This window comes from Gloeophyllum trabeum, assembly GCF_000344685.1.
Source record: "Gloeophyllum trabeum ATCC 11539 unplaced genomic scaffold GLOTRscaffold_00011, whole genome shotgun sequence".
Lineage (NCBI taxonomy): Eukaryota > Fungi > Basidiomycota > Agaricomycetes > Gloeophyllales > Gloeophyllaceae > Gloeophyllum > Gloeophyllum trabeum.
In genome coordinates this window covers 46,703-61,996 of record NW_006920420.1, presented here as the reverse complement: position 1 = coordinate 61,996, position 15,294 = coordinate 46,703, and the positions used below count along the sequence as shown (strand labels likewise).

Sequence of the window (15,294 nt, the reverse complement as noted above, 5' to 3'; positions counted from 1 at the left end):
CGTGCCACGCATGTGGCAATCTCAGTCAGAGCGCGAGGTTAGGTTAATCCGTGACGTGACACCTCGCGTCTCTAGATCTTCGTGATTCAGTTTGCGGCTGGTCGTCGTGGCGTCGACTCGTACACTCAGAGGGCAGTTTTCGACGGTCATCATTTTCCACTGATGCTGGGACCTCGAAGTCCTGTGAGGAAGCGCATACTCGTGGGATGTCCCCTACAACTTGCGACATCAATGATCTCGGTCTAAATCATGCTTGCGAATGCTGCAGCGACAATTCTGACCCTGATACCTCCAAGCTTGGAAGGACACTTATGGTTTGATCTTGATATCTAAAGGAGAATGGATGAGTTCTGGCGTTCCATTTCGACTGGTAAGCTGGAACAAGCCTCTTGATCTGGATCACCGTTCATGGTCCCGCAGATCACCGCGTCCTTCACAGTATACGTCCCCGGTTGCTCCCCCCGGCTGTTCGGCCTGACTTGAACTTCAAACGAGTAAGTATGGTATCTCCTCAGCGTAACGTTCTTTATTCTGGTCGCACGTTGTGCTTCTATTGAATGAGGTAGTTGCCCCTATCCGGCCACTTCGATTGCCTCGTTCTCGCTCCCTTGAAAAAATGGACTGGAATTGCTTCGAGCTTGCGAAACCCGACGGCTGTCGATTACCATGGAGTTGTTGTCGGACACGTCTTGATCTGTGGTCGCCGCGATGGCCAGGATCCTCTGTATGTTCAACATCAGTGATGGAACATGTGGGAGGAGCTTGGATGATACAGTAAGCTATTCCGACCTCGAGCGCCTGGTGTCGTTCGCCTACCCGAGAGCCGACTACGAGGCGATCCGAGTCATTTGCGACTGGCACAATACTATCTTGCTTCCCCAAGCTGGATTTCTCCGAAACCACCCCCACCGCCCCAAATCCACCCTGAACTCCCCCCACGCTTGCTCACCTGCAACCCCTCCGCCCTCAATGCGCCCGCCTGGTCGCGGGCGCTCGACGGGCCACTTGAGGAGATGTGCATGCGTCCACGATGACGGACCGGAAGTGATTGGCGGCATTGTGGGCTGATACCACGTAGACTCCTTTACCTATACGACTTTAGATGATCTTGTGCATCATCCCAGAGTATCCACCTTGCGCACCCTGGCGCCGTAATTCTTAGCTATATCATTCAAATCCTTGCTGACGTGCTGCCCGGCATTGCCCCACGTAATGCTGTGGTCTGCGAATTGTACGAAGAAGCGATCGCCATGGGTCGTGCTAAGCGAGATATACTACCGCGCTCGACGTCAGAAGAATCGTTTGTACAACGGCCGATGCTTACTCACTCGGACGTGGAGGTCCTTGTTGATGGCAGCGGTCAAGGTATTGGCCAACTTATCGCCACATGCATGATAACGGATTGCCTGGAGTAGTTCGGAGGGGTTGCTAGACGCATGAACCAGGGCTCCACTGACTTACGTTGTCCTTGTATAGCATGACTGTGGCGTGGCCCGTGCCGACTAAGAGCCTGAAGTCTGCGCCGTGGGCCGCCTTCATCTTGTTGATCCACGCAATTTGATCCGCCGCGAGGCCCCAGTAGTGCCAACCATAGGTCTTGCTCGACCAGCTGCACGCACCCCCAGGACCGAATGTCACGCCGTACGTCTGGGTGACACGGGCCTTTAGGTGCTCAGCGAGCCCGGCAAGGTCGCCGGTATTCCAGTCTGCGCATCGACCCCGATGATCAGCCGGGCTGTTTTCGGAAAGCGCAAAAGACGTACAGACGTGCCAGCCGGTGTTGTCCTTGTTCTTGCCCCCGACGAACCACTGCCCGGATGGGCCAATGGCGGCAAACTGATGGGCGTGTTGAGCTCTGCATCGAGCTTGCCACGCATCCCGACAGGGATCTGGGCACCTTTGCGCGTGGACGACCCAGCAGCTATGAAGAAGGACTCGTTCGTAGGACCAAAGGCGACGACAAAGTTGATCATCGTGGGCCTGACAGGCTTGCTTGATCTTCTGGGCGCCAGCTTTATAGTGCCACTAGGCGAGCGCTGGCGCCCAAATCAATCGATAGCATAGATAGAGCTCATCAGTCGCTACACGTTCCATTCTACGAAGCCGCGAGTGGACAGCAAGTAGGCGATATGGCGGGCAGGAGACATCGAGATCTGTTCCAACGACTATTAAGAGACAGCGCCTAGTGGTGACAGGTTTGCATCGCTTGAGTGGAAGGACCTGATATACCTGAAAATAGTGAACGGTCGTTCGACTTTCATATGAGGTCCCGCTTGTACACACCTGAGTCGCCGTGACTTTACATTCTGCGCCAGAATCACTATTCACTCCAGAATACAATGAACAACTGTACAGTAGCATCCAAAACAGACAAACAACTTGTGGCAGTTTACTCAGAGTCAATTCTCCTAAAGGAAAAGTCTGGAAAGAGAGGAATATCAGTGACTTTGTATTGAATCTGATACAGCGCAAGGGACTAGTACTTGGCGCGACGCAAAAATGTACCCATGTTCCTCGATGTGTAGGCGCTTAAATTGGGGTTCGATACGTTAGAGCCGCAGGTTTTATACAGTGTCGGTGCGCGGTATAGGTATGGGTTTACCCGTCCGGGAATGGGAAATGCATTGACGCTTTTGCGCCCCGCGCTGGGACAACACCGACACTTATGTCCGGCAGGGATAGACTACTCATGTCAGTAGTACCAAAATCGAGAAAGGACTAGAAGAACACAGTTGTCCTGACCTTCGACGCTCTCGACGGAGGACCTGCGGCGCTGGCATAACGACAACGGCTTGGCTATCAGCAAGACACAAATCAAATATCTACCGCAACGGGGATACAAGGTAGCGAGGCCGACGAGAAGAGACGCAAAAGATACTTACGTCAAGGAGCAGCCAGGGTTAACCGGCATTCGAGTTCCAAGCCGGGCTTCGATGTTCCGTGCCGGAGGTGGGCGGGAGGTCTGACCAGGGAGGCCTCCTAGACCATCTGTGAGTCACTGTAAGTTCTTCCCAGGGGGCGGTGACGCTAATAATCCGAAGGCTACCCATGCACCAGCGGAAATGCCTGCACCGGGGCGTGCGGCGCTGAGGAAACTGCTTGTGGGCGTCTTCGTACGTGAGCTAGAGGTGTATCTCGAGATGTGAGACCTGCAGAGGCTAACTTTCGCAGGGTAACGTATGTTGCAGGAGGAGCTAGGTGTTTAGTAGACTCCTGAAGACATTGGATATGGGATTCGGCAAAAGCGGGTCTCCTACGTCGGATACTGCAGTCTGCTCTTGGTTGAGGGTTAAGTGCTAGCCTGGTTGGACACAAAATCTTTGTGCTCATGAGTCTGCTACCTCTGTCAGAGATCGGACGCCGATGCAGCAGTGGAAGTTGGTTGCTCACGCTGCGTACTTATGCTGCTTGTCCAGGCCAAATCGCGTTCAATTTAATTTATAAAGCTCATGACATAGCACATTAGCTTGGGATTAACCGCGGGACTGTTCATCCCCGCCGCCTCAATCCAGCAAGCTGCAGTGGGTATACCGTATAGCGCGCCGTACGAATGGTGTGGCGCAAAGGCAAAGGTGACGCGTGATGGTGACACCGTGTGTGAGCGTCCGGTTCACTAGACCACCGAGATCACCGAGGAACGTGCTTTCGGGCCGTGTGGCTGCCGAGATGGCTGAAAGAGAGTACGAGTAAAACAGGCACCTGGAGTGCCCTCTTTATTTTCTATCTTAATCTATTCATCCTGTAGACCTCGCTAGAGGTATAAAAGAGCTTGTACAAGTCGTTGTACTGCAGAGCTCGCTCAATCTCATAACTTTACACCTGTCTTGTCTTGTCTTGGGCGTCTACTCTCCGTGTGCCGACACCGCGACTTCAGTCACGCTATCGTCACACCGTGACATCCCGACATCGATAACTGCGTCGACGGATGTCTCCTAGATTCTTCGTCTTGCTCTCATCTACCCTTGAGTCCTTCAATGAGGTGCTCTCCCCTTCCTCTAGAGGCACTGAGAAGTACATCGGTTGCGTGTTTGGTACATCGTCCCATTCAATCATCTTAGCCGTCAATGTACCGGTTCAGTTGTTAATCGCACACATTCGCCGACGCCGTTAGAAGCGGAACTCTCCTCCCTCGAAAGCTACGTGATAGACAGCCTCCCGTCTTGAAATGCCTTTCACATAGTCATCAACCGTGATCCCTACTTGCGTCTTCGTGAATACCGGACGTATGTCTCTCCTCGATGTTAAATCGCTGTTACAAGCTTCTTCACCAATGGATGAGATCGCTGCCCGGGACTTGCGAGGAGCAGGCGGCATGTACGCTGGGATGTTGTAGCATGATATGCTCGATCTCCGTGTACATGCCTCCTCGTCGTCGTAGCCCCTGCCGTGTTCTCGCTGAGCATGGCGAAATCGGAGAAGGTAGAGCATGGGAAGATGCAAGCTGAGTCTTTCGACTAACATCTTTTCTATTGAACCGAAAGTCCCCTCCTTTTTTCGGATGTCGAGGCTGAGGGTAGTCTAGAAACGGTGTCATATGCATTCACGAATACGTACCTTGTGCGATAATCCGTTACGCATGCCTTGAGCACCTTGCAATTTAATCGCCACTATGTTTCTGGAGCGACCGTTTCTTCGCTTCCATGGATTGATTGCCTAGCCATGGACACCTCAGGTAAGCTAATCCTGCTATTGTCGGCTGGCGTACTTCGACCGATGCAGTTATTCGTGTCTCGCACGCGGAGCGTGTATCGATATTAAGACTAATGCATATTGTATATGCTGTGTCCTCGTAAGTTCATCCATTCCCCGCCACGTATAATGGCTGGCGCCGCCGTGCAGAGCTGTGCTCGATAAAGCCACAAATCGACGAGACGCGATGAACAGTGATTACTTTCTTTATGCGGTGCGTACAATCGAAGTCGCCTCTCCGTCCACTTCTCCTCCCCTCACTACCATTCGTAGGCGCCATCCCCGCGCCCTCAAGTCTAAAGCCCTCCCAATCGCATGAATACAAACGAGAACTGAAACGTACAACAGGTTCGGAAGAAACGAAGGTGAATAAACACTGGACGGAATTGGCGACGTCCGATCAAAATCAACGAAAGTAATCCTCCCAACTTGAGTGTACCACAAAACCAACCCCCATGTTGTGCCCCGGCAGAAAAACCGAAATTCGTAAACGTCGTCAAGTCTCCCCCTTCCTTTTCTCTCGTCTTATGACGAAGCCACAGCCCAGAATGAGGGTACTGTGGTTAGGGTTCTATTCATGGACCGGTCAACAAATAATGAATGGAGCTTGAGACTCGGCCGAGGGAGGCGCTCACGAGAGGGGGGCTGGACGGATAAGTGATGCTTCTAAGTAGCAAAAGATATTAAATGCAACAGTATATATGATCATAGAACTCATGCTAGTTCCCCCGAAATGTTCAATCATCAAAGGGGTTTACAACATTACCACTGGGCACCTTGTCGAGAATGAGCCGGACGGGATGCCTGTGATGGAAGTCCAGCGACTGCGGGGGTAAATTAACTTTGTACTCAAGGTCAAAATCAACGACTCGCAATCCATAGGACCGGTGACTGGAGGGCGACACCAGCGACGGGAGGCCGGGAGGTGAGTCCGGAGCCAACAAGACATTGTCATACCGAAGGTCTTTAGCAAAGATGTGTAACTCCCCGAAATCCTTGGTGATGCTCCATAAATCGTCCTGCACGGTCTGTGGGACAGGCTCCCCCAGAGGCGAATACCCCCCGACGCGCTCCAGGAACAGAATCGACGTTGGAAGCTTTGTCGTGGCCACACGGTCCCAGCCGAGGACCTTCGTGTGCGGAGGGATCTCAGAGAGAAAATAACCATAGCAGCCTTGTACATCCATGCCTTTTTGAAGAGGTTGTCACAGAAATCGCGGTTCGCGACTTTGACGACGAAGGGCGGTATATCGACAGGTACAGAGCAGGACCGCACGTCAGCGATGTGAACGGTCCCGACGCGTCCCTGGCCGAGCTGACTTGCAACAGTGATGTCGAGGACGGCATCTCCAGGTTCAGGGAGAGAAGAGAAGATGGAGGCCGGGCTGGCATTTCCGGGGGAATTCGTACTGACTGTGAAGGATCATAGAAACGGAGACCGTCCTGGCCCTCTGGGGGTGTCCGAATCAGGTGGAGCTTCATAGGGCTTCCAGCCTTGTCTTCCACAAGGTCGCGCAGTATGACAGCGGTCGCAATATTTGCCGCCTACGACGTTGACTAGTTTATACTTGTATGGGATGGTGAGAACGAAGGCGTACCAACGACGGTAAAGACGATAGAAGGGCCATCTTGGAAGGACTTTGTCTTGGAGGCGGGCGCACGATATGTTACAATAAGAGGCGGTGCTTGGTCCTTTATGCAGACGGTCGAGATCGCATACAGCCGTTTGCAGATTGATGGGCCCACTTTTCAAAAATCATTTACAGTCGGACCACGACGGACAAGCAATTGTAAGTCCCCGAGAGACGGAAATCAGACCATTTGGACTTCCCCACCTTCTTCCGACGTCCCTGGCACCCACTCCGACCCACTCCGACTATACGCGATTTTCTGAATTGGTGGTCTATCGATCTGCAAAAGGCTGTAACGGTGACTCTCGGGGATTTGTTCGGTCGTCGCTGACGTGATGCAGTTTCCTGATTGGCTCACAAGACTTCGCCCCGACATGTGCGATAGCTCCTGCGACTGAGGCAAATACCTCTTTGGAGAAGGTAGACGGTGGGCACTAGTGAGACAGTGTCCATCTGTGCAGTGTGTACGAGGTGACGTACTCCTACAAAATGGATTATCGTTCTCTGGCATTTAGTATACATTTCAGGCCCAGTAGAATACTTTCCTTCAATAAATAGAGCCTAACAGTAATGCCGCGTCCCTCTTGGACTTCTTTACCCACTTAAGTATGGTGAGTTCTGAGAGTATCTCTACAATGAGCTCCGAGCCTTTCGCATGAGCGTTCTGTATGAGGCAGTCATAGTGCAGCATGTGCTTAAACAATCTGAATATGTAGGACTTTATAGATTTCCATTCTTCATCGAACTGATTAGGAATGTGTAGATAAAGATGCGCGAGCAAGTACCTTTCTTTGTGAGCTCACGCGGTGCTCCCACCACGGGGTCTCGAGTAAACAAGTCTTGACAGGCTGCGGCCATTGTTGTAACTTCGCGGTAGCCCTTCTTGCGCATTTTACTCACGATACTGTTAAAAAAGGTGAGGCTTTAGCCACAATCCCTCAGAGAACCAGAGTCCTTGTCATCGGACTTACCGCTCTTGCCTTTGCGCAATCCAATATTTCCTAGCCCACTTATATAGCTTCATCCCCTCCTAAGGTAATGTCAATATTTGAATGGCTTAGATAGATGTGAACGCACCATCTGTCTGATGGCGTTCCGATGAGCAAGGCGTTTGAATGTAGTCTCCAACCGCTCTGAGCTTTTAGAAGCCTTCCACAACCGTTTGCCCACATCTTGGACATGCGACACCATGTAGTATTCTCCCTCATATACGCCTACAGACCTCATGATGAGGGATCTCACAAATGGGATACATAGCAACGTACCGTCGTTTATTACTAGTCTCGAAATTATATCGGCTGGATTTCCGCCCCAAACAAATACCTGTGAAGGAAATACTCCGGTTGATACTCCAATATCCTCTTCCCTGATACAGCTGTAGGAATCCGAGCTGTCAGGCTCTCACTTGGAGGAGGAGGACTCAAGACATACGCACCACTTGGCCAGACAATCATCGCAAACACGGCATAGCCAAAACCAGTGAATTATCTCGTTGTGAACCCGAGCATTGCAATACTATTCAAGGGATGACACGGGCGCTTAGAGTAACGTGAGCACCAGAAAGGACACTTTCACATACTGTGCAGCGGAGCTCAAAGACCAGCCGTACCCATTGTGGCTCGTTAAGCCCTTGAGGGCAAGGCGGTAGTTGCAAAGAGGATTTACCTGCCTCTTCTAAGGATCGTGCCCAGAGGTCTCTTCTCCCGCGGGTCATCAAGGCGTTCCGCAGAAAGCGAGTAACTCGCGACATGTGAAGGAGCGTTAAAGGGTCTGCGTGCTCCAGTATCTATGAGACAGATGGGCCCTGATCCATAGCTGTGGTCCAAAAGCTCCGACTCACGTTGTATACCGTTTCTAGTGGCAAATCGATGAACGTCTTCCACCGCTGGTGGGACGTTTTGGGAGGCATGACCCGTTGCCCATCCGAGATCGTCACCCTGTCTGGAGTGCGCAGCTTGTTAGGACTAACAGTGTAGCTCCCTTCTTTCACATCATATGTGGCCGGAAATATCGGTTGTTGCGGTTTATCATTCCTTCGCAATGAGTTTTCTATGCCACCGAATTGGGACTCGTGAGATACAGCTGACCCGGCTCCCATGGGGTTAGATTGATTTTCTTCATTGAAGCTTGCCCAAGTAATGTCACCGAGACGACTACGTTCAGCACGGGTGCCTGGAGAGCTGTTGTGGCTGTCTTGAGCCGCGACGTCGACCATGGGAGTATCGGAGGCAGCAGCTGGAGAAGGCCACCTAGTGGTAGGTATCAAAAGCGCAGAGTGAGGTGTCGAATGGGGCATAGCGATGGGTTCAAGAGGAGAGATGGAGTTGCGACAAGAGTCAAGCAACAGTCCAAGTGCTAGCGTTCACGTGGTGTTTCCCAGGGTGTGGCATTTGTGCCCAATATGGGAATCAACAGCAGCTGTTTGCACGTGCTTGATCGCGGTGCCAAGGAGGGCTGGCCCCCAATGTTGCGGCTGATACTGACGGTTCGTGTGGCTCGCGTTCGTCGCCGCTCAAATATTCATATTATCATGATAGCTTCTTCCCTCACTCGAATTTGGGCTTCAAGTCAGGCTTGTCTCGTCGCTCGTAGCTCCCCTAGCTTCCGCGAACAATGAAACGGTGCAGGAGCAAGCCGCTGTCGACCACGGCGACATGCAGAATAGGGCGGAGGGTTAGTGCATATGTCCCAATGTGATGGGTGAAATAGAGCGTCTCGAACATTATCTTTATGGCTTTATTGATTCTCTATCCTATCACTCGGACTACACGCTCGTTCTGTAGCAAATAGTCTCGGTGTCTCTCGCTATTTTCTCGCTGTATTCAGCCGAACACGTTCCATTCCACTCGCTTGTAGCAGCTGTACTGTCCGTACTCTCGAATCTAGTCTGCATAGAATCACAGTTGGTTTGCAGTATGTTTCGACCGCGAAGCGATGGCTCGCATACGCCTACTTCCCTTTTCTCAACCAGGGTTATGATACCCTCTAAATTGCACCCTACCCTCAGAGTGAGCTGTAGAGGCGCCTTGCATAGTCAAACTGACATATCTGCAAGCCACAGAGGCACCCGCGCCCCACGCAAGCCCGCCACTCGACAACTTGTCAAGAAAGTTACGAGCGCCTCTTCTTCACGGCGCACACCCTTCTTCCCCACCAAAATCTTCGCCCCAACCCCGAGCCCGTTCCCATGTCCTCGCCGTAGTCAGGATCTTTCCAGGTACGATAAAGCGAGCCGAAGCGGTGATCTTTGTTGGGGGGAGTCGAGCTGATGAAAGAGACGTTTGCAAGACCACAACGCCCGTCGTCCCTTCTCTTCGCTTGTCAGCCTGCTACAAATGGACCCAGACCAAAAGACGCACCACTCTCCCCACCAAATGAACATTTAGGCGGGATAGTCGCAGGCTACATCCCATAACTTTCGACTTCGTTGCACTGCAAACATGCTGGAGCACGCACCTTCAGATTTCCCTCTGACCTACAGCCTCGAGCGCACTGTTCCAGGCCGCAACTTGAGGCGCAGGGCGTCAGTCGGCCTTACGGTGTGACCCACGCAACAATCGCCAGATGTTTTACAGTAGCGTCTGACAGGCAAACAGCCTTAGCTTTCCAACCCCCCCCCCCTCCTTCCCGGTCCAGACCCTATACTTGCTTACCTGCCCGGAAGCTAGCTTGAGCACATACGACTAATTCAGCGGTTGTGCGTACGGGCCTGGCTGTCTCCGGTACGAACGTCGAGCGTCGAACGTCGAGGCCAGAAGTAAAACGGTGCGAACGGCGCAGAGATGACGCGCCGTCTCATCACCCCCTTCACCGGGGACAAAGGCAAATGTTCTGTCGCGAGACATCGGGCTCTGACGCAATCAGTGGGAGAAAATCCTCTTACGATGTACCGAGAGCCATTTATACATGTTAAGAAAATGTTCTCCCCCGTCCTTACGTTCTCCTTGCATGACCGCCACCGAACATCGAGCCTTGTCTCCAGTGGTTGATTGAGAATCGAATGTTAGACTCCACGAATGGTGTTAGCCTGCTTGAGGGGGCTGAGCTCCCGGAAGTCGAGTGCAGGAGCGTACAAGTCTCAGGATCGCGAGTAGCCGTATCCATGTCCGCGCAGAAGGGCACACGTATGAGAGTGCCTAGAGCGGAGGTAAGGGGGAGGGAGGAAAGGAAGAAGCGCGAATGGGATGTGCGCTAGGCTGGGGTTCAGCCGGTCTTCAAGTGACTCTGCCTCATTCACTTGAATGACCGGCTGGCCCCAGCCTAGATGTGCGCGTACGCGTGGACATGGACGCCCACCTTGCATCCTCTGCTCCACCCCTTCTGACGCGCACTCGGGGAGGTGTCGAAAGTGGTTTCGGCAGGTGGAGGGGTGCGATGGAACAGGCGTTAGGAGCGGATGGGATGTGCGCATCCGTGTATTAAGGATGCGTACCTTCCACCCCCTCCTCCACCCTCCCGAGGGGCACTGACAGAGGAAGTCTTTGGGTGGTTGGAGAGGGGGGAGGGAAAGAGGGAATATGAGATTACAAAGACAGCACAGTTCGAGGGAGAGAGTGCATCCAGCAATAAGACAACACCAAATAGAGACAAAAGACGTACAGTACTAGCAAACCAGCCTCACAAACTTATCTCACGATCCGCTCTCCCCCTGCTCCCCCTCCATGCCCCCCACGCTCGGAAACCAGCCCCACCGTCCCAAATCCACCCTGAGCTCCCCTCCGCGCTCGTCCACTTCCACCCCCTCCGCCCTCAACGCGTCCGCCTGGTCGCGAGCGCCCGATGTGCCCGGACCGCGCGAGGAGATGGTGCCCGATGAGGACAGGACGCGGTGCCAGGGAACGGGCGGGTTGACGGCAGGGGAGAGAAATTTCAGGGCTTGTCGGATGGGTTAAGGGCGTGGAGGAGGGGGAAAAGAGGAGACAGACCTTGTCCGACCTGTCGCGCGTGTCGGGGCATGCCTATTATCTTTGCGATGTGGCCTGGTTCAAGGAACTTCTTCAATGGTGCTGCGTAGGCTTGGTAATATCGTAGAGGGAGGCCCACCGTAACTTGTGACGCGCTGTGGCGGGATCCGGCGGACGACGTCGTAAACCTGCGTGCGTGCAGTCAGATAGAGCAATCAGTGAAGGGAGCTACGACGCACCGCTGCGTGAAACTCTGCGCTGTCCATCCCAACCTGCGTCGTCGAGCTCGAGTCGACTCAGTGAGTAGTAAAGCTCTGCATGCGTTTTGCTGACGTAATTCACTGCAGGCTCCTGATTGGGCCATCACGCTTGAACCTGTTGAGTTATGAAGACACTCTTTTTCCTGATGCCGATAAACACAGTCTCCTCTTCACCGGAGTAGAGTGTCACTCTTCATCCCCGAAAGTCGAGCAGAGGTAGGGGAAGACATCAATGACAAAAGATAGTGTCAGCATCGTCACTTCCGAGTCCTTCAACGGCACTGGTTTCTCCTTCCGAGTCGTCATCACTAGTTGTCGTTCCTGTCTTCAACGCCGTTGCCGTGATCCTCGGCTCTCCCCGTCTGGGAGAACTGCTCCTCCTCAATGTGGCGAAGGGCTCCGAGCCTGACGAGCCACACTCAGTCAGGATTGGCTTTGGAAAATACCGGACTCCCGTTGCCCCATATGTCCCTCAGCCCCATCCTCGTCCCGTACGGCCCACATTATAGTGGCAGGTAACCCTCGCATCTGCTTTCCTGCTTCACTAATATGCGCATGTTCGTTTACAAATGTAAGCAAGTCTCGGTAAAAACTCGACAGGACTCTGGCGAGAATACGGACTCTGATCAAGTTCATCACGTCAACGTTGATCTATCCAGTGCCGAACAAAGTGCCCTTGCTGCATTTTAAGCACGTCTAGACTCTCGCACCGTCTGTAAAATGTGCGTGAAGTCGGGTGCCAGAAGATACAGAACACTTCGCTGCCTCTGCAATGGAGCTCAAGTTGCCTGATCTCGAATATATCTGCCCGTTCCCTCTACTATGTAATCCTCTATACGAGGCCGCGCGCGGCGAGTCATCTGCCTGGGTCGAGACATTTGCGCATTATGCAGACAACCCGCGCAAGAGAGCATTCCTGCGCTCTTCCGACCTCAAACGCATGGCATCCTTCGCTTACCCAATAGCCGACTATGAGGCGTTGCGGGTCATTTGCGACTGGTTCAATGGTATCTTCGTGGTCGATGAGCTTACAGATGACCAGACCGAAGAAGAAGCAGCGAAAACGATGCGGGCCCACTTGGATGGTCTTTTCGGAAGCGTCGGTGACCAGTCGATCGTATATGATATGTATAAAGAGTGAGTACTAGTGAGTCACGCAAACTAACGCCATTACGGTTATGACACCTTTGATTCATGATAGTATAGGATCCCGACTGAGGAGACTGTTTGGTGGCAATGCGTTCAAGCGTTTCCTGACGAGCAGCGCAAGATATTCCCAGCAAGTTGCAAGAGAGGCAAAGCTACGACAGGAGGACAAAGTCTTGTCGTTCGACGAATACACCATCTTCCGCGGTCCACGAGCGGTGCTCATATCTGTTTGGACTTCATCGAAATGGTCTTTCGCTTTGAGCTTTCGGACGCGGTTCTCAACGATAAGGTGTTCGAGAGAATGCATGATAACGTGGCCTGGACGAACGTGAGTCCTTCCCTATCGAGGGATGCACTTTTGGCGGTAACAGAAAGTATTGGCAGGATATCCACTCTTACGCCATTAGAATACGGCACGGGGCATAAGAACGCCAACGTCCTCACCGTCGTCATGCGCGAGAAAGGCGTCGACCTGCAAACGGCGTCCGACAATTCGAAACAGTATACACGTCCCCAATATCCATATTCCTGGCAGACAAGACTGCCTTGCTTAGTCGCCCGTGGGACGAGGCAACCATGGCTCACCTGCGCCAGCCTACCTCTGCCGTAGAGTGCTGGCTCAGCGGCATCATGGTACTTCGGCGGAGATAACGGAAATGTAGCACACAGTTTGACTGTGAAGATCACATAGATAATTTAGAGGCGCCTTTATATACTTATAGAGCGGATGAGTCAGACACGGGATATGGATTGTTTCGCTTAGTATGTAGCGGCTTCTGGTGCTTAGTAGATGTACGACTATAATATAGCTTCGGTAGGGTTGAAGGACGGTGCACCTATGGAACGGTTCGTGCTTAGGGTCACGGGGTGTTCCGTATGTAGCTCCTGCTGTCGTGAAGTCGTGCGGGGTTTTGGCGCGGGAAGACGTCTCTATATCGGAGCAACGGACTGCAGGTGGGAAGCATCTGGCGGTGCCTAGCTCAAATGTCAACGCTTATTCGGATGAGCAATTATGTGCCAGGACATGCTACTGGCCTATTGGGAGAAAGACTCAGTTCGACTTGCGGCCCTTACCAGATGTGAGTGACCTGCTGTGGGGCTACCATGGTAGCTAACCACATGCAGTGGGTATCAGTCCGGCCGGACATCCTCAGGGCCCGAGTATAGCAAGGCGTCCCTAATCTAGTGGAGCTATAACTGAACAGCGGACTTAGTACTTACATGGCTAGACTTCCGAGACTTCGAGAGAAACAGTTCACCTCGACGCCAGCAGTCGCGTTTGTGACGACGAATCCACGAGAGCCTGGGAAAAAATCGTAATCGCAATCGCCAGATGAGAGTCTTCCCTGTTCCTTTGGCTGGTATTCCTCCCGCTAGCGGGTCACGGATGACGTGGGCATGTTGGATTACGGGAGGAAGAGTGGAGGGCTTCCCGCCGCGAACGGTCCCCCTAGCGGGAGTTCGAATATCGCGGCGAATCGAGAGCTCACAGAATCAGCAATCCCGACGACGCGAACCTGTGAAGCCGAAATTTCTCATATGCTAGGAGTCGGCAGACTTAGCTAAATCAACAGAGGTTGGGAAGATAGGCAGCGGAATGGTGTTATGCACTTTTGGGATGTCGAAAAGGCCAGTGTATCCGAGGCGGGCATAGCCTAGGCAGGCGGTGGTGCAAGCTTCGTCGAGTCGACTCACTCGAGTCAAAGTTGAGTACAGCTTGACTTCAAGGCCGTGACCGCTTTGCCACAGCAGCACGTGTACCCCACGTGGCTCCGTCAAGTTGTGATTACACCCACGTCTTCGGGCTGAAAACCGGTCAGACTTAGACGCGAGAGGAGAATTCTGGCGTATATTCGACGAAGTACAGCTAAATAAATACAGTAACTGAGACAATATGACGTAGACCTAAAGCGGAAGTAATCGACATAATGAAATCATATGTTTCGGAAAATGTCTGTGGAATAACTAAGGAAGAGTGTTCAGGAAATAACATACGGCTAAACATACGAAATAGGAAATAGGCAAATGCGTGCAAACCGATGTATCCACATCACCCCCTCGTTAAGTCCTTTTGCTCCTGCAAAAGTTACAAGCAATGAGAACGTACAAAGTGTCCATAAGGAATGCAAAGAGTCCGTAAAGCTCGTAAGTCCAGTCAGATAATAAGCGTCCGATAACGCATCAAACGCGTCGGTTGCGGAAGCGCGCCTCATTACGCGCCTTCGCGTCCCGTCGCTGGAGGTCAGCGGACGAATACCAGAGGTCGGGCTCGGGAGCGGAAGGAGTGTAGCGTCGGAGGCGCTCACCGTTGTAGAGGTTGCGCAGGATGTAGCCGTTCCGAGTCCGCAGCTGGTAAGTGTTCCTGTCCGTCACATCGTGAATGATGAACGGTCCGTCCCATCGGGGATGGAGCTTCGTAGGACGTTCGGACTTACGAAGGACGAAGTCCCCGATACCCAGTCCCCTTTCGTGGTACGTATCCTCACGTCTTCTCGCTTCCGTCTCCAGGCGTCGTAGCGCGCGAGCGTTCGCGTCTGCACGGATCTTCTCGAGGTCCTTGACTCGCTCGAGCCTCTCGAACTGCAAGTGTTCGATTTCAGCATCCGTCGGCGGTGCAGTCAAGGTGTCGTGGATCGAGTCGGAAGGTAAGCGGGCGTGTCG

General features: G+C 52.8%; 4 protein-coding genes across 4 annotated transcripts; 1 reads left to right on the top strand and 3 right to left on the bottom strand.

Moving 5' to 3' along the window:
* Nucleotides 1-572: 572 nt before the first annotated feature.
* GLOTRDRAFT_94996 (uncharacterized protein) lies at nt 573-1,973 on the bottom strand (the record flags this gene model as incomplete). Its single annotated transcript, XM_007870065.1, has 7 exons — nt 573-722; nt 817-827; nt 950-1,088; nt 1,143-1,274; nt 1,329-1,406; nt 1,462-1,706; nt 1,808-1,973. The coding sequence occupies 7 exons, from the start codon at nt 1,971-1,973 to the stop codon at nt 573-575; spliced, it is 921 nt and encodes a 306-aa protein (XP_007868256.1).
* Nucleotides 1,974-5,426: 3,453 nt separating this feature from the next.
* GLOTRDRAFT_131209 (uncharacterized protein) lies at nt 5,427-7,547 on the bottom strand (the record flags this gene model as incomplete). The annotated part of the gene is made up of 5 exons (XM_007870064.1): nt 5,427-5,819; nt 5,855-6,102; nt 7,106-7,224; nt 7,292-7,350; nt 7,398-7,547. The coding sequence occupies 5 exons, from the start codon at nt 7,545-7,547 to the stop codon at nt 5,427-5,429; spliced, it is 969 nt and encodes a 322-aa protein (XP_007868255.1).
* Nucleotides 7,548-10,950: 3,403 nt separating this feature from the next.
* GLOTRDRAFT_45620 (uncharacterized protein) lies at nt 10,951-11,300 on the bottom strand (the record flags this gene model as incomplete). The annotated part of the gene is made up of 2 exons (XM_007869989.1): nt 10,951-11,195; nt 11,246-11,300. Coding segments are annotated over 2 exons (300 nt in total), but the record flags the coding sequence as incomplete, so codon positions are not given.
* A 956-nt stretch (nt 11,301-12,256) lies between these two features.
* Nucleotides 12,257-13,284, top strand: GLOTRDRAFT_131208 (uncharacterized protein; the record flags this gene model as incomplete). The annotated part of the gene is made up of 4 exons (XM_007870063.1): nt 12,257-12,621; nt 12,686-12,961; nt 13,018-13,134; nt 13,188-13,284. 4 exons carry the CDS (start codon nt 12,257-12,259, stop codon nt 13,282-13,284), a joined length of 855 nt encoding a protein of 284 aa, XP_007868254.1.
* Nucleotides 13,285-15,294: the final 2,010 nt, after the last annotated feature.